The 18,568-nt window shown below is 41.1% G+C and overlaps 1 protein-coding gene across 1 annotated transcript in view; it reads right to left on the bottom strand.

Annotated features, from left to right (window-relative positions):
• Positions 1–18,568, bottom strand: part of LGR4 (leucine rich repeat containing G protein-coupled receptor 4) — a 94,773-nt gene that overhangs the window by 14,019 nt on the left and 62,186 nt on the right. The window contains exons 3-7 of the mRNA XM_070428136.1: positions 12,195–12,266; positions 10,868–10,939; positions 4,890–5,105; positions 3,930–4,001; positions 1,895–1,963 (exon numbers count right to left, since the gene is read on the bottom strand). Of these exons, the coding sequence (XP_070284237.1) occupies positions 1,895–1,963; positions 3,930–4,001; positions 4,890–5,105; positions 10,868–10,939; positions 12,195–12,266 (501 nt within the window). The remainder of the gene's footprint in view (positions 1–1,894; positions 1,964–3,929; positions 4,002–4,889; positions 5,106–10,867; positions 10,940–12,194; positions 12,267–18,568) is intronic.

Here is an 18,568-nt window from a genome sequence, read left to right as displayed (position 1 = left end):
ATTTTGAAATGCATATGCCCTTGTGAAATAAAGTTAAAACCCAAGTATCTACTCCTGTATTATATAGCATATAACTGATAACAACTACATGAAAACTTCAGAACTGTGGGAAAACTGAATTTTTAAGTCTATCTCATATTTTTCCCAATAGTTCTTTTTAAATCCCTGCTTAGCCTACTATCAATCAGAAACCTCATCTACACTTAGCTGTACCTTCATCATCAAAGAACTTTAGACCACAGGAATCATAACATGTCTGCCCCCCAAATCTCTCACTATAGCCTGCATTTAGTCTTTAAGCAATTCATCGTACAGCTTTAGCTATTGGCTCATGACGTACAGTCCCTGTTATGCCATATACATTCCTATCACTGCCCTTGACAAATTCAACTTCTAAAATGCTCCCCTGTCCCTATCATTTATTTAAATACTAGTGTCCTGGTGCATGGATTTGTGCACATTGAAAGGAAATTAGAAGAAATATTTTAATATCGATATTAGCCTTCTCTATAATAGAAATGTTAAACAAATTCACGATCGACAATGACAGATCAAAACACACCTGTGAGATTGGTGCCAGCGAGAGCTTTTTATGTATTGTGCATGCGCGAGTCAACTTAGCCTTTTATATAGAGAGAATAAACTTGCTTAATTAGACCCACTTTCTGATTTAGCTAAACTTTTTCCAGCCCAGTGAAGCACCCCAACTTGTCTTTCACGTAATTGTCAGCAACAAGCAGTAAATATCAACACGAAGCAGATTATTATTATTGTAGATCACGCAGGGAGAACAAAGGATAAAATATTTAACTGTAGCAGTATTTGACTATATTCTGTGCAGTGAGAAAACCTGAAGTCATTTTCAAGTTCCACCATTTCTTACTTCTTTTCAGTCGGGTCAAGTTTCTAAGCTTTCTAAATCTCCATTTTCCGGCTAACGAAAAGAAAATAGGATTCCACCGAGTCTCCTACCTACCTACTCCAGGACTTATCTGAGGATCAAATGAGATGAGGCACGGGAAAATGCTTCACAGACATTTGGTTAAAGTGTAAATGTTTGCACCTGGCTATAAAGCAAGTCATGTTCCTGGACTGAAGAAACTGCAAGGAGGCTAGTCGCTAGGGAGAGGAAACCAGGCGTTGCTACTTGATGTCATTACCCGGCGCCCACAGCGACCATTTATGGGCTGGGCTGGCTCTGGGCAGCATTTTGCGCCATGGGGTCTGGGCAGCATTGGCTGCAATTTGGTGGGGTATCGCTCTGGGGTGGTGGCAGGGCCTGTGTCCCACTAGGGGGAAGCCGAGTGTTGGTTTGTCAGCGCCAGGTCCGTGGTGCTGTTTATTTTTAAATGGCCAGTGGATGTCATGGCAGCTCCTGTGTTGAGCATCTGCCCCTTGGTGGTCAGTGCGCATCATAGCTACTGGTCGGACGGATGGACACTTAGTCTTTTATGTATAGAGATTTCCATTCTTTTGAGCCCAGTCCAATTTCTACTCTTTAGTGATGCCTTTTCCAATGACCTCATCTCAATGAAGTCTTTTTCTAGAATGATTTCTTTATCTGATCCACGCAGCATTTATTTCTACCTAGAAATTGCTGTCTGTCTGTCTTGTGTGGTAGCCTCCCAATGACACTAATATGACAAGCTCCTACAAGGCAGAGACCCTACATTACAGCTTTTCTTTCCCCAGAATCTAGCTCTGTTGGGTAATGTATATTCAGAACTGTCCATGCCAGCTGACATATTCCAACCTGTATGATCATGCATGTTTGTGTGTATGTGTTTTATGGTGTAGGTAATGGAGCAAATGTGCCCTAAAAGTCTCATTGTTGGAACATTACATGGTGAGTTCTGAGGATATTAAGGCATAAAGACAGCAAAGAAATACTCACAGTTCTTTTAGGCTAGGAAGGGCTTTAATAGCCTGGGGAAATTCTCCCAAGTTATTATAATTCAAGTCCCTAGGGGGGAAAATGGGGAAAATATGTAAGAATATTGAAGAGTGGTCATAATTTAAAAGGCATTTTGGTACAAATGTATTTTTTAAAAATATCACTTCCTCTAGATCATAATCTTTCTTTACCAACCATATTGCCATTCAACACCCGGTAGGAGTTTAATTAAATTTACACCTTTTCTTAGAGTACTGAATAAAAACAAGAATCATAATTCTTCTAGGATGTTTTTAAGTCAATTTAAAAAATTCAAAGAATTCTCAGACTCACACATTACTGGTACATTCAACAAACAAATCATCTGAATGTCATTTCTCAGGAAAGTCACCATAAAAGAGAATTTATTAAATTATCCATTTCTAAGCAACAATAGCCTGCAATGAAGCTTTCCATCTGGGAGTTAGAGTGGCTTCCAGAAATTCTGGCCTGAGGCAGCCGACCTCAGCCCTACCATCAGCAAGATGGCCCACGATAAATAGGAAGAAGGAGAAGAACCAGGATTAGTTCACATAACTATTGCCCTCTAGTAGGTTACAAATTGTTGAAAATGTCACATTCATTGGGAGAAAGAAATGTCACAGGGATCTGTACTAAGAAAGTGTTCATTCTGAGTATGTTTGCATCTCAATTCTTTTCACCTAAGAGCATGGTAGCATATGATTGGCATATAAATTTCAGAATGAGAGTAAAACAAAATCAAATGCCCAGCTTCTTAGAGACCTATTTCATTTTCCTTTTCTCCATAGAAAGAAAAGTAGCAAATAAAAATTTAACTGGGAAGAAGAGATTCAATTTTAATATAACTGGAATTGTATGCATGGTGCAGTGTACATTCAGTCTCCTGTTACACTGGTATTTACAGAAAAAAGGAAAACTGAGTTTGGAACTATCTTCTTCAAGAATTTCAACTTTCAAATAGCCATTGACGCTCACCATCCTTTAGTTCAGTGGTTCTCAACCTTCTGGCCCTTTAAATACAGTTCCTCATGTTGTGACCCAACCATAAAATTATTTTCGTTGCTACTTCATAACTGTAATGTTGCTACTGTTATGAATCGTAATGTAAATATCTGATATGCAGGATGGTCTTAGGCGACCCCTGTGAAAGGGTCATTTGACCGCCAAAGGGGTCGCGACCCACGGGTTGAGAACCGCTGCTTTAGTTGTTCGGACAGGAAAGCGGGTTAACCGAGTCCTAAGGGTCTTCTCATTAACTGAGAGTTAACAAGAGAACTCAGTGAAACAAAATATTACAAAACCATAAGCATTCCAATCAGATGTTACTGACCCACCTAATTGGGCCGTTCTCTGAATCATTTAGTGCACCACAATGGCAAATATTACCACTCTCCAAATAAAGGCAACTAATATGAAGTAAAATAACAAAAATCAAGATCCTACTCTCGATTACACACAGCTGCACAATGTCTTTTGCTCAGTGTTGCAATATACATTTGAAACCGCCAGAACTCCCCAAAACTTTAACTAGCAGAAAAAACAACAAATGTACCCTAAGCAAACTGGAAAACTTTGTCACACTTAGCATATGAAATTCGAGATAATATTCAATCCCAGTGTTAACCATTAACCAGCCAGGCAACTGTGTTCAAGGAAAAAACAAACAAACAAAAAACTTCTCCCAGAATTAATTTGATAAGGCTCAAAATTCCATTAATTATCTACCATAAATTTTAACAAAACCATAGTGTAGGAAAGGTAATACAGTTTGACAGACTGAGCTGCTTTTAACATGTACTTTTGCAAGAAATATTAAGTTCAAATTTTTGTGCCATTTTTAACCATAAACTTAGATTAGAATTCATAACTTTGTTATTTGATGGCAAGAATTTAGCCAACTATTAACATAATTATGAGTGAACGTAGGACCTTTAATGTTTTCTTTTTTGCAATGAAATGCAAAATTGCACCCTTGACATCATAATATGATCATCCAAAATATGAATAAACTTACAAGGTTTCCAGGTTATCTAGTCCATCAAAACAGTGTCGGCCCAGGCTTTTAATTTTATTGTTATGAAGGTGCCTATGGAAAAAAGCATCAAAATGACTTTAACAGCACCCAATAGCAACTATTACAATGATTTATATGTCTAAATTTGTATGGCTTAAAGAAATGGTCCTAGTGGTTTGGATTGGTGGATGGAGCCCAAGGACTGAAAGGTCATGGGTTCAACTCCTGTCAAGGGCAAAGGACCTCTAGTTACTAATAAAAAAAGAAAACAAATGGCATAACTAAACATTTCAACACTTGACCAATGGAAAACAAGTAGCACTGGGTAGTTATCTCGATATATACTCCAGACTGAGATTCACTGGACAGAATACCAATGACAAGGAAGATATCTCTAGTGGGAAAAGGGTGCACACATTAAAGATCCCTTAATATGCACCCTATCAAAACAAACGTTTTGAGGCACTTTTAATTATATGCAGTGAAACTTGGATGAGCTCTCCTTCGGGGAAGTGGGGGAAATGATGTGGAAGGAAGCAAGTGAGCTTACATCAAGAATCGGTACCAGGTTTTATAGGAAATGCCATTTTATTATATCCAAGTTTTCAAAGATTAGAAACACAAAACATCATATACTGTTTGAACAGAGAAGTTGGTAAAAACATAAAATAGTGCCTAGTCGGTTTGGTGTAGTGGTCCATGGGGAACGGGCCTAAGCCGTCAGTCGGACATCCCCCAAGGGCTCCCGGACTGCAAGAGGGTGAAGGCAAGGCTGAGGGACCCCAGCACCCCCGAGTGCACAAATCTTGTGCACCGGGCCTCTAGTTTTGTATAAAAGGCAGCTCCCCCAAACCCTCGCTCTTCAGGAGCATAATCAGCAAGATACTTTCATACTAAGAAACCTGTTTTGTGCTCCCAAATTAACATAACTATATGATATTAAATGGGGTGGATACTTACAGAACCACCAGGCTCGACAGGTTGGTAAATGCAAAATCGGGGATGCTGGAGATTTTGTTGAGAGCCAAGGTAAGTGCCTGCAAGGTGGGCAGATTGCTGAGGGGGTGAATGGGCACCTCTGTCAGACTATTGTCATCCAGCCACAGGTGTCGGAGCTGAGGGAGCCCCTCGAAGCTGTCCTCGGGGACTGAGGTGATGTGGTTGGCATCCAGACGCCTGGCAGAAATAAACAACCACGTTCAGTAAGGAGTCCTACTGGAATGAGGCAATCCAAGCCACACAGCTCTGTGTTTTCAAACAAAAAGGGGTTATAAAATGACCGGGCTGTGACATCTGATTTCTTTCATTCCACTAGAAGTCCTCATAAAGTCTCACAACTTTTCCAAGATCAGTGTATGGAAGTCAGTTCTCTCCCTTCCTTCATAACAAAGAAATGAATTTACATGTGAATCCTTTAAGGCCTAAAGACCAGAAAGATTTTTTTTAAAAACCCTCACAGGGTTTAAATTGGAATATTATGTTTCAAACTACATAAAAAATACAGAAAAAAAACAAACAGGAAATTAAGCTGAGCAAATAAAGCTGTTTTCCTTACAATTTTACAACACAACTAGTATTTGATATTAAATTTAATTGTTATTCTGACTTGGTACCAAAGGGGGAAGAATAAGCAAATATTTCAAAACAAAATGTTTACAGCAGCAAGCCATTTTAATAGATTCTTAATCCTTATTACCACTGGCCAACTTAAAAATATGGGTGTCATGTACTAGCAAAGCCACCTTGTCCTCTTCTCTTAGCACTAAGTACTTTTTAAAAAGTTACTTTGTCAAAATAAAGTTACTAAGAAAAGGGCCAACTGTTCATAGAAAAAGTTAAATAGCTACTCTGATCAATGTTACTGTGGCTTTAAAGCTTCTTTAATTGTTCCTTTTAAAGAATTAAGGACACCTTACTAGTAGGATTACTCACACTTAAAATTAAGTCCCCATCTGAAAATCTGGGAAACTAAGTCCCAAGTGCTATGGTGGGCACAACCAGGTATAATTGTTGGAATAATGGCTTTTTAGCACAAAGACAACCTGCTATTAATATGATAAGGGACAGTATAGCATGTGCCCAGCAAATCACAACTTTCTTCACGAATCCCTTGTTGATGTATCGCCACTACTTAAAGTCATACCTGACAGGCATGGACCTCCTGGTGAAAATTAGGGAACAACTAAACAAAAAACCTGATGAAAAGTCAAAATGACAGCAAACTTTAAAAGAAATCGAGTGTGACAGCTCTCTAGTTTGGGAAACTGACTTTGAGAGTGGCTTTTGTGCCTCCTTATTTCCTACGCTGCTCCAGCTTCAGATCCCGCAGTAACTGTCCCCTTCCCCTCCAGGCGAGGACTGAGGGCTGCTCCCAACTAACCCCCAGGCCAGGGGCTGCTAGATTAGCCGGGGTTATTAAAGACCCCTGGTCCTGGTGAGGATCAGATGGAAGCTTTCTTTTTGATAAGGCAAGATAACAGAAGGGACACTGACAATGGGAGAGCTCGGGAAACTGAGCAGCTGCCTTAAGAATCCACTTAGACTCATACTTAGGCTTGTTCTTTCCTTGGGCTTTCAAGAACCTACCCCTGAGAAGAGACAGGCATCTTTTAATGTAACAGACTGGCTCAGTTCTGGCTAAGGAGCTGCTTCGGAGATTTGCTTTCATGATACAGGAGTGTGTTCAATCTCAATCTCTCTCTCTCTCTCTCTCTCTCTCTCTCTCTCTCTCTCAGTGTGTTCAATTTCAATCTCTCTCTCTCTCTCTCTCTCTCTCTCTCTCTCACACACACACACACACACACACACACTTCACAACCTTAAGGAACTTCCACCTGGGGAGAGAGAGACACTGAACATACAATCATACAGTTAACCATGTAATGTAACTAAATAGTGCAATTAAATTCTACTTGTAGCTAATTTAACTGTCTGCAATCCATTCAACATATTTCAATGGAGCATCTTGTTAGGCATTCAGGTGGGGGTGACGCACAGTGTGATAAATTTAAGAGATGATCACAGAGTGCCTAAGAAGTGCTGTGAAGTAAATAAACAGGACACTGAGATAAAGGTTAACAGAGGTTTAGAAGGAAGGGTTCAGAGAAAGAGCAAGAGGGTGCAGTGTTAGAGGCAAAGGAAACACGAAGGGCAGACTCAGTAGCAGAAAGGAGTTGGGTGTGGTCCCAGCATCTGCCAGGTCAGAGTGATAAGCACCTGAGAGAAAGGGAGTGAGGGGCCACAGAGACACAGACGGGGATGGGAACAGATCATGTGGACCCATGTGGGCCAGGTAAGGGGTTTGGATTGTATTTTAAGTACAGATTGAAGTTCCTCCCTAGTTTCTCAGTGATAAAGCAGTTTAAAAGCTAAAATTGCTTATATTATCATATTGTTAACATGTACTCATATTCAACAAAATGTTTCCCCTACATACAGAGAGATTGTCATTTAAATGTTCTGTTGAGATGCGGTAAACACTGTAATAAGGAATGTTGTCAGTACTTTTTTAACCTAAGCCCAGTATTATGTACACCATACATGCTTCTGCAGAATTCTGTGCCATATATCACCAAAAAAAGTGGGATAGCCTTTACTGAAAGCAAGATAACCAGGTGAATTTTGAGCTAAAAGTTCAATTACTATATTCTAAGCAAAATAATAATACAACATTAAATACGCAGACACAATTTCCTCTGTGCTAAGAATTTCCCAAAATTGTAAAAGTCACACATACATTGAGAGCAGAGGGAAGAACTCCGGAAAATGAAATCCAGAAGTTAAGTGAGAAAAAGGTTTTGTGGTGACTCAAATGGTTAATCCTTATACCTCAATTCACAAGCGGGTGTGGGAGGCGCACCCATAAATACAATGAACTGGACTTACACTGAGATTAATGTTTCACAGATAATTCATCTTAAGAGCTGTGGCTTTGTACCAATGACCTACATTATTAATATTTATCCCTATTAATAGAAAATGCTATAATTGATCCATTCAGGAGAGGCAATAAATGGCATCAGATATCCCCCAGAGTGGGAGAGGATGTGGATTGGCTAAGGTATTCTACCATTTAAACTCCATACAATTATTATTGTATTTAAGTGTACTTCAGTTGTTAAAAGGCTAACAATGTGTTAACTGAATTCCCTTCCTATTCATCTTTAAAATATGTGTCTATTCTCTATTCGCAACAACTTTTTTTTACATCTTACCGAGGCTCACATACTGTTTTTATGTTGCCTTAAATGAAATTACGATACCAAATAATTCTGTATGTGATGAATGTCTGCGATATCAGTAAACACCTACTCTATATATAGTTTGTTACCAGGCTCTAGTTCAAAATAGTTCAGAAATTCTGCTATTGTGGAAAACTTAGAAAACGTAGCCCTTGAAATCCTTTCATATCCAATGTAAGTGTGTTCTAACGTTAAGAAAAAAAATCTAGTGGGACAAATTCTGAGATGTCTTCTTAATCTGCTCAGGCAACGCTCAGGGCTTTGTGGAAGGCTGTTCATGCTCCCTGTTTAGTAACCACTTCTGTTCAATTTCCACCCCTAATGAACTTTGCTCCTGGTAAAGCACTACTTCAAAACCACAAGGAAAGCCTTCGTGTAATTCTGGTCTGAAGATCAGATTTTCAAACTGACTCAAGTGCTGATAAGACTGTTTTACACCAGAATTTCAATTGTAGCTGACTTGACCACTACACCCATTATGCTAACAAACCCAAGAACGTTTCCTTCTCAAATAAAACAGGCCTGACCCATAGCTCCGTGTGTTTCTGATACATGTAAAAGCATTCTGACGCCTTTTTAAAAAAATTTTTGTTTGGACTCCTCTCCTCACTCCCACCCTTCACCCCAATTTTGAACATTTAGTGGTTGATACCCCATACACTCCTTTTTTATGACATTAGATACTCTTTTCTTTATGACACTAGATGCATTGTAAAGTTTAACTGTTACAGCATAAGATATGCTTTATTAGTGCATATTTTTATTTTCACTTTCCATTAACTACTAGGATAATCTAAAATCAAAAGTTAATCTACAATTTACAATTTCCAGGGATGTGTTTTGGGTGCAGTTAAATGGTTTTATATTAGCAAGTGGATGGGATAAGCAGCTGGATTACTTTCATCTAAATCTTCTATAATTCACATGCATTTCCTACAAAAGCTTCCATTTATAGTTATTTTAAAGGGCAATCAATTAAAAAAACCATTAAGGAACGGATTAGTATATATATGCGTGGTGTGACTAAAACCTAATTTTATAACTCATAACACATAAATGCGATAACTATTACAATTTTGTATTCAGAGTAAATCTCAAAACCTCCATGTACATGAGATTACCTGAGAAAATTTTTTGAAATATAGCTTCCTGGACCCTTAAAAGAGAAAATATCATTACTTCTTGGATATGGCCTAGAGATCTGTATTTTAGGGACATTTCCCCCTAGTGATCCTGTTACAGATGGTCAAAGAGCCAGACTTTGAGAAACTATGCCTTAGTCCCATTGTATTTATTTGGACGTGAACTAAAACTGTAACTTTGTATTCGTGATCCTACTAGAAAAACAAACTAAGGTCCTTGTTTTGAAGACTACTTTTTCATTACTTTCAAAGATGTTCCCTTCACCTAGTTATGCAAATTGGGTAAACTAGTAATGAAAGGAAAAAAACTATTAAAATATACCATCAATGTTTAAATTAAGAGATTCCACAGTGTTTATTGAGCACTTATTACCGGTCAGATATTGTCCTAAGTCCTTTTCATGCATTCAAGTACACAGTAAGTAATGAGCAAACTACTGTATGGAGAATTTTAAATAACCTGGCCAACATCACACAGCCAGTAACTATCAGAGTGGGGATTCAAAACCAGAGTTCTAATAAATCCAAACTTGCCTGGATTTCTTTTTGAAAGTGATGCAAACATTCTGACATAAATATGCAAAGGGCTTTTCTTAATCTTGGCAAGCGTCACGTTACGATAAACACATGCTTCAGTTGAGTGCTTCTCACCTCTTTCCTTTAAAGTGCCCCAAAGACAGGAACTTGGTTTTCTACCCTATGGTGTAGCCTTGGCACTACTCCACAGCAGGCATTCTAGTCATTAACAAATACCTGGTTATTCAATATAAAAACAGTTGTTTCTTCAAACCCTTCTGTGGATTGGCAGGGTCCCTGTGATACCAAGCTGCTCACCTGATCCACCCACTAGAGGCAGAATGGGAGTCTGCATACCCAAACCACGGCAGCAATGATCCCCATTCTCCAGGTTCATGTACATATACACATACATATACATGAGAAAGGATGCAAAAAGAAAAAAAAAGAACAAAGGGACGTGCTATATGAAAAAGCTTTGGAAATTAGTAGCTGAGCACGGTAGAAACCAAGAGTTGAAATCTTGAACGCTCCACATAAAACCAACCTTTCCTCAAAAAGACAAAGAGCCTTGGGAAGAAGGCAGCACAGGCCATTAAGTTGCCACTCCCAGTGTGTGTTCAATGTCCACAGATAAGGAACTCGAATCAGTTTGTTTTGACTGTCATCACCACCTGAAGCTGAGACCTCTTTGTGGCTGTTCCTTGACCTTCATGGCCCAAGACACTGCAACTGCTGTACACACATGACACTGGTTCCATAGGGGTGATGCCCACCTGTCACAGACCAGCTCGTGGAATAACACCCAGCAGTGTCCACTTGGAACTTCCTCCCACCCCTGAGAAAAGAGAGGAGGCAGACTGGGCCACCTCCTGCTCACTCGCCAAAGGGCATTTCCATAATGGTAACTGGCCACCCCCATTTTTATCCAAGAGAAGTAGAGAAATCTCCCTCTCTCCTTGGAATTCCCGGTCTTTACACATGTTGCAGCCAGATGATCGTATGATTCAAAAATGCAGAAAACCAAAAAGGTACTTACAAAGACTGCAAAGCACTCAGTCCTCGAATGGCTTCACTGGGCACTGTTTTCAACTGATTGTTTTGGAGGGTTCTGGAAGAAAATTTTTGGTTAGTGAATAAGCAACTGTGACCATTTTTTCTTAGAAGAATTCAGAGTCATCTCTTTCAAAAAAAAAAATTTATTGCCAATGGCAGGAAAGGGAAGAGATCAAGGTGGAAAGCACCCAAGACAAGAGAATTAAAAAAAAAAAAAAAAAGGCAAGAAACATTGGTTCTAAAGCCAGAAATGAAACCCAAGTCATCCTCTGACACACACTTGATGTAATCTACATTTCCAGGGGCTGCTTTCCTCTCAGGAATGAAGGCACCTCATTAACCTTCATCACCCCAGCTGAGGTTCCCTGGGAGGTATAACAGGCTAACTGGGAGGAATAACAGCACCCACTGGAATCCCTATGCCTTTTCAAGCTGGAATAAAGCAGAGCCCAGAATCACAGACATGAGGTAAAGCCACTTGTGCCAAGAGGATAGGAGACCCTGAGTCTTAGGGGGCAACAGCCGTGTGCTCAGTGAATGCAGGCCAGGGCAGAACCCGAGCTTTAATCATCTGAGGGCAAGGGCCTGGAGCTTGAAGGCAAAGATCAGAACCCAAAATGAAGTCCTTCTAGTTTGTGCCTAAAGCCATTCCTAATCACATTAATCAAATCACTGCCTGATGCGAGTCATAACCACAGAATGGGATGGTAAAGGGCCCCTCTAGCTCACTGGACCAGAGAGGTCTGGTGACTTGCCCACGGTCACCCAGCAAGTAGTGGTAGGAGTGAGTGGGCTGGCAGTCAGTCCCCCTGTTCCTCAACCTGCCACACTCCAAACTCCTGAGCTCGCTGGGAATTGATGTCCTGATCCCTCACAGGCTACAGAAGTCACAAGCACCTCGGTTCCCTTTAGCTCTGAAATGACTGTAATATTTGGAACTCTTGTAAGTCCTTTCCCCACGAGGGTCAGCTAATTCAACGTTCTTATAGCTGTAAAATATGTGGAAACAAAACCTAAACAGTGAAGCTTAAATGTGATTTTGATTCAGTGCATTAGCCACATAAAAAGTCTAATATTCAACTCTAATGCACTAGAGGTCAGAAGACCTCTTATTCAGATTCTAACTTTTGTTATCTAGACCTGCGTTTGCCTAAATCAACCTCTAGCCTCCCACACCAACCCACTGGCCACTCCTTAAACCTTTTAATCCTGAGCTAAAAGAAACTGTGCTTAACCTCGCTCCAAGCATGTTGACTATGCAGAAAGAAAATACACAGCCAGCTGTGAAACTCTAAAACTGCATTACTTACAGAACTTTGAGCTCTTTCAACCCAGACAAGGCCTTTGGGTGGATAAAAGAAAGGTCGTTGCCAGCCAATCGTCTAGAAAAAGAAAAGTAGCAAGAGGGGGGAAAAATTGTAATTCAGTCTGTTAAAATTCAGAACTCACAATAACCTCATCTGTGATTAAAGCTCTATGTTAAACATTTCTCAAGCCTATCTGACATTAAACATGGACTTAAACCTTTGCTAAAGCGATCCCAAGATTCTTCCAATGAGATAAATGTCTCTGGGTTTTATTTTATTTTTTTTTAACTCTCAATACAATAATTTAAGCAGGCACATTTTTATTCTGGTGAGGTCAAGCAAGCCAAAACACATTAAACCAAATTAAGTTTGCTATTCATGGTCACTCTCCGCAGCTTGCGGTGTTTTCCAAGTGCCTCGTAAATGCAGACTACTGGCCCGTAGGCAGGAGTGTTTATTCGAATCTGAGCAAACCAGTCTGTCAAGGAGGAATGCCTTCAGGAGGCAAATCGGTCTGTTATCTCCATAACCCAGGGCAGCATATTCCATGCAAAAGAGAGGCAAACAGTAAAATTCACCATAAGCATAACTTTCCATAAAAAGGCTGATATATTTCTTTTTTTAAAAAAAGCATTGTTCTAAAGAATTTAAGTGGGAGTAAGCGTGGAATAAAAAAGAATTTACAAAATGGGTCATTTTGTAAAAAAATCTCAGGACGCCATTCATACCGAGCTCTGCTTTCCCATTTTCCCAGGCACACAGAAATGGGAGGGAAAGTTGAAGAGAGGACTATAAGGAGAAGAAGCAGGAAATGGGACCGCAACTCATATAAGTAACTTATAAACAGGTGAGGTTGAAGGAGCGTTCCAAGTTTTGGCTTAAATGCTAGTTGCATGCCCTTAGGATTAAACACAGCACTCTCCCAGTTTCCTGGTTCCGTCAGAGGCATTCTCCCAGGCCATGAGATGTTGTGTCTATAATTAAAAAAAAAAAAAAGCTCTCTCCTCCTTAGGATCACATAATCACCAAGTCATACCAATTCCTTCTTTAAAGGTTCTCTTTCCATCGTTTTTTATCTTTTCTCTTTCCCTGCACCCCTAAGCCTTATTCATCGATTCACTAAAAAGTTTCTCTCATTAACAAATTGAAGTGCTTACTAAGTGTCTGGCATACAACACCCTCTTCTTAGACATCAGCTGTGTCCCCTGCTTCCAATCTGTTCCTCTCAAACACCTTGATTTCAGGAAGGCTCATACATTTGAAGTCACTGAGACCTGAAAACTCTACGTTTTAGATGCATTTACTTTTTCTTGATGCATTTACTTTTGTCCCAGTTAAAATGCAAACAGTCTTGGAAAGGCTTGATCTTTTCCTGGTATTAACATAGAAACATGTACTGAAGATGTGTGTGAGTTGGGAGGGAATGTGGGTGGAGGAGTGAAAGGTAAAACAATCACAGGACAAGAGCAAGTGTGTCGTTTATTCAACAGCCAGGATAACAATGCTGGCTTTTCAGGCAATATCACAACTATATGACAGGATTTCACACACGGCGGCCAAGACATGGAAACAACCCAAGTGTCCTTCCATAGAGGACTGGATAAAGAAGATGTGGTACATGTGTACAACGGAATACTACTCAGCCGTAAGGAATGATGAAGTAATCCCATTTGTGACAACATGGATGGATCTTGAGAATATCATACGAAAAGAAATAAGTCAGTCAGAGAAAGCTAAGAACCATATGATTTCACTCATATGTAGAATATAAAACTGAAACTCATAGACACAAACAATAGTATGGTGGTTACCAGAAGGTGTGGGAAGTAAAGGGTAAAGAGGGCCAAATATATGGTGATGGAAGATGACTGGACTTTGGGTGGTGGACATTATTCAATATACAGATCATGTATCATAGAAATGTATATAATCTTGTTAACCAATGTCACTCCAATAAATTTAATTTTTAAAAAGACAGGATTTAACACAGTTTGAACACATGCCCCTAAATTAAATTTTTCGTAAATAGCCCTTTCACTATTTCCCTGATTTTACACAAGGCACCCCAGCACCTAAGCTCTATTCTGCCTGCCTTTCGAGGCTCCCACAACCCAGGCTCATGACCTTTTACCTCTTAGAGGTCACCCTGTATAAAATGAGAGACTGCAGATGGTGACCTCTTCAGTGCTTCCATTTAAAATGTTTCTCCTCAGCAAATCCTCTTGATTCTAGACCAGCTATTTTCACCTCTACGTCTTTAAATGCTTCACCTTTCAATCTCATCTTCACCCCCTAAAAAGCCAACTTCAGTGTTACTTCCCATGAAAACTTCTGTTCTAATGACCATGCCTGATGTATGAATTCTTACTGAACCTGGTCACAGGCTACCTTCTATGGTTATTCCTTGCACAGTAAGATTGTAGGCCAAATACAAACACTTCCAAGAACAGGCACGGGAAAATGCCAAGTCAATATTCAAAAACTGCTTTCTCAGAATTTCTTCCTCGAAAATGCTTGCCATTCCAATGCCATAGCATCCCACAGTCTACACCTGCTGCAGGCTTGATGCACGCCCTCTCAAGGGGCTTTCTCCCCCCTCGCCCAGGCTCACTAATTAAATTCAGTTGATAATGCAGTGCTTAAAAGATCAAATTGGACAGTATGGACCATAAGGGGCAGTAAGTAGCCTTCTCCCCCTGAGCAATGCAAGTCCTGTGTCTATGAGGGCTCCTCCAAGTTCTTTGAAAGACCAGCCTTCACTGTCAAGTCTGCCAAAGAGCAAACACTATAAACAGACTGAGGCTGATACAAGAGTCTTATCCTTTTGTCTCTGATAATAGCTTTCAATGTCCCCATATCTATGGACTTTCCTTGAGGACTTCAGTCATGGAAAAGAGTATTTTACAATTTAACAGAGGAAGTGGCAAAATGCAGAGAACCTGATTCCCTCTACTTGTCAACAGAAGAGTGTGTTGAAGCGCATGAGCCAAAACATTTGCCTCCTTTCCCCAAATCTCTGCCCCTTTATGAGCCATGGGAAAACTAAAGTAAGCTAACTTCAAAAAGCACCCTCTCTTTCTCCACTATTTATTGTCAATGGAAATGACCGAATGAGCTCTCTGCCTGTGGCTTATCCCGAAATGCAAGCCCAGTAACTGGAGAAATCAACACTACCCGGATGTGGTGGACCATGCTAATGCTGAGATGGGGGCACACCACCTCACACTCCCTCTGATTACTCCTTTCTTCTGGAATGCCTCTACCCACATTTTACCGAGCGGCTGTTAATGAATGATAAACACAGCAGCCTGGTGAGGGCTCTGCAGCTTCAGCAGCTGCACCCTCCTAAGCCTCTTTGCTTCTTTTATGGGCCAGTGATTCTTAGAGCAGACCCTAGGGATACTTCTTGTTCAAAACCTCAGATCCAGAAAGAGCAAAGTGAGTAAATAATAGGATTGGGGACCAAGTCCCCCACATCTCTGGAAGGAAACGCCTACTCGGTAATGAGCCCACAGTAGTTACAGGCACTGTGATAGTGGTTTACAGACATTCCTTTTCATTTTCATCATCGCATGACAATAGCCACGCTTCTCTGAGTCCCTAAGAGGCTAGTGGACTTGGCATAAGTCACAGGGCTGGTAAGTGGAGGAGCCAGCATTCCTGGCTGGCTCCCATGCTCATCTACTTTCTCTGCACCTCTGTGATGCCTCTGGTGGGTCACCAATTCCCAGATAACACAATGGACTTGGGCAATAGCCTTGTTTGAGTTGCAACAGGTCTCACCCAGCAGACCAGAGCTCACACGTAGGGGCTATGGCCTTTGGAGGTCAGAACTGCAATTTTATAGAGGAGTTTCCAACAGACTAACAGTACCATTCTTCCCAGAGCCAAAGAAGATCCGTGGGAAGGGGCGTGGGGATGGGGGTGGGGGATGGGGCCCCTAGATGCCCAAGGTGCAGGGCATGCCCTACACTCACTGGGACTCTATTGGGATATAGAACATTCTCTGTTGTGCTTTTTCAGCAGCTCCCAAGGAAAAACAGGTGGCGGATCCTGAGGAAGAATTTGTCACCAGTGCCCTCTCCTAGCCAAGGCCAGCTACTTCCCATTCTGTGCCCGGACTGTCTCTGCTACACCCAACAGTGTTCCCAACTTCTCTCTGCATGAGGACCTATTGGCTGGCTCCACAAAATGTTATTAATTTGGTAAATTGTAATATTTCTATTTTTGTACTTCTTCTTCCAATGGCTATGAAGCCCTTAAAAAAAACATCATTAGGGTGAGAACAGAAGGTTGCTGGTGGTATGCTTCTCTCTGTGCTGAGGGTAGATGGTCCCAAGCATCCCTTCTTTCCTCTCTGCCACCCTCCCGTTGGACTTGGCGCCCTGAACATAGACCATATGGAGCCTGGCTCCATAGTGTCCATCCATCCACTTATTACTCTTCCTGCTGTGACCTAAGTCTAGGCCATCATTTTTTCTCCTCCAGTATTATTGCCATTTACTTCCATAAGACTCCTGCCTCAAACTGCTTAATTATAATACCATAAGATCTAAATCTTAAAAACAAAACAAAACACAACTCTGAGCATTTTCTGTGCTGAATTAGCCAGACCTTCAGCATGATCTTCTTTCCCCGGTGTTCCTTGTATCTGCAATTTAGCACTCTATGCTTTTCCACCTCTGACTCTTCCCTCATGACACTTCCTTCACCTGAAATACCCCCACTCTGGCCTCTGACCACTGAAACCTTATTCATCATCCCTGTCCAAGTTGGATAATACCAACAATGTGACACTGGTATGCTTTCACTTTCCTTTGATTCCACAGGTATCTGTATAGTCAAAGCTCTCTCACTGGATGCATCTTGCCTCTAGTTACCATGAGCTTGTCATATCTCCTTCAATTGTATTATATGTCCCATAGGAGCAGAGACTAGTTTATATTCATTTTGCACCCTCTCACATGGAACCTGACATGTAGTAGGTCCTTGGTATTTGCTGTGATGCTTCAACTAAGTCCCTATCAGACTCAAGATTCAAAACAGCAACCCTGCTACGTAAAGAGCGGGAGAGCTTCCTGATTAGATTCACGTTCCTGCATGCTTTCTCCTCTTGTTTCACTTCAACTCCCCTTTGCTCTCCTAACAGGAAAGAACTATCTGGCTAGATTTTAAAGTGCTCTGGCAACAATTTTCTTTAGGATATTTTCTTAAGGAGGGTGGTGGGGAAGGTAGACTTTAAACTTGGGAACACCAATCCATTGGTCAACAGTATTATCTCAACATACTCTGGGTCATGCACATGATCACACAGATTTAACACGGGTCTAGCAGGACTTCAAATGGGAGCTCAGGCTACCTCAAGGCAACTCCTGTTTATTCTGCTTATTGCAACAGTCCCAGAAGCAAAGAGAGAGCAAAGACAGAGAGGGGAGAGACCGAAAGAGGGTGGAGCGAGCCACAAGACTTCCGCCCTCCCATTGGACTTGGAGCCCTTCCAGGAAACAGGATACAAGTGGCTCAGTGTGCAATGCCTTTATGAATCAGTTTTGTGTGTATTTATTATTCATAAGGTCCGTGGATTCACATTAGGGGCTCCTTTCAGGGGGAGCTAGAGTTTTCAATTATACCCTCTATCCTAAATGCATATGCTACGTGATATTTTCCATCTGGCCCCCCTCCCAGAGGGGGGAACAGGAACAGTGGGTTAAAGAGGCACTGGTCAGTGGTGTGCATGAATGAGCAGGCCACGGGCATAAGGTAATCTGTGTGCTGAATTAGGCTGGGATTTCTTCATTTAAAGAAACGAGAGAGGCAAGTGTGAAATAGAGAGTAAGCCAATTGGTGTCTATTTCTCTGAGAAATGTCTGGATTTAGGTGTCTTCTAGTCTGCTATAGAAATGTCATTGTAGCCATTTGGCTGAAATTCTAGTCGAGCACAGTAGAGTAAGGACTACAATATACACTGACTAGACATATGGACGGAGCTGGGGGAAGGGCAGATGAGGGTTCAGTAGCTCCCAGCAGCTGTTGTGAGGAGCCTGGGGTGGAGCAGGCGGAGGGAGGCTAGGCAACTGTAGCTGTGAGGCTCAAGCACGCTTTGCATACAAACCATAGAGAGCTTTATTCATGGTGCTTTCTCTATCACATTATGGAGAAGTTGGGGGTCAGGCGACCAAACCAGTAAAGAGTGGCCTCCCCTCAATTCATGTGACCACCTTCATTTTGCAGAAGTGGTTTACCAGATGGCCCGGCATTGTGCTATTATCAAGTACTGACAGCAGAGTACCTTGTGCACCACCCCTCCCTACCAAGCCACATTTATCTCACTCTCAGCAATGCTCCTCCCTCACCATTTCTTTCTACACCTATGTTTC

This window comes from Myotis yumanensis, unplaced genomic scaffold (genome assembly GCF_028538775.1).
Source record: "Myotis yumanensis isolate MYYU_CA2020_CCGP unplaced genomic scaffold, mMyoYum1.0.hap1 SCAF_10, whole genome shotgun sequence".
In the NCBI taxonomy this organism is placed as follows: Eukaryota; Metazoa; Chordata; class Mammalia; order Chiroptera; family Vespertilionidae; genus Myotis; species Myotis yumanensis.
Note: the sequence above shows the minus strand (reverse complement) of the source record. Positions and strands in the feature narration are given on the sequence as shown.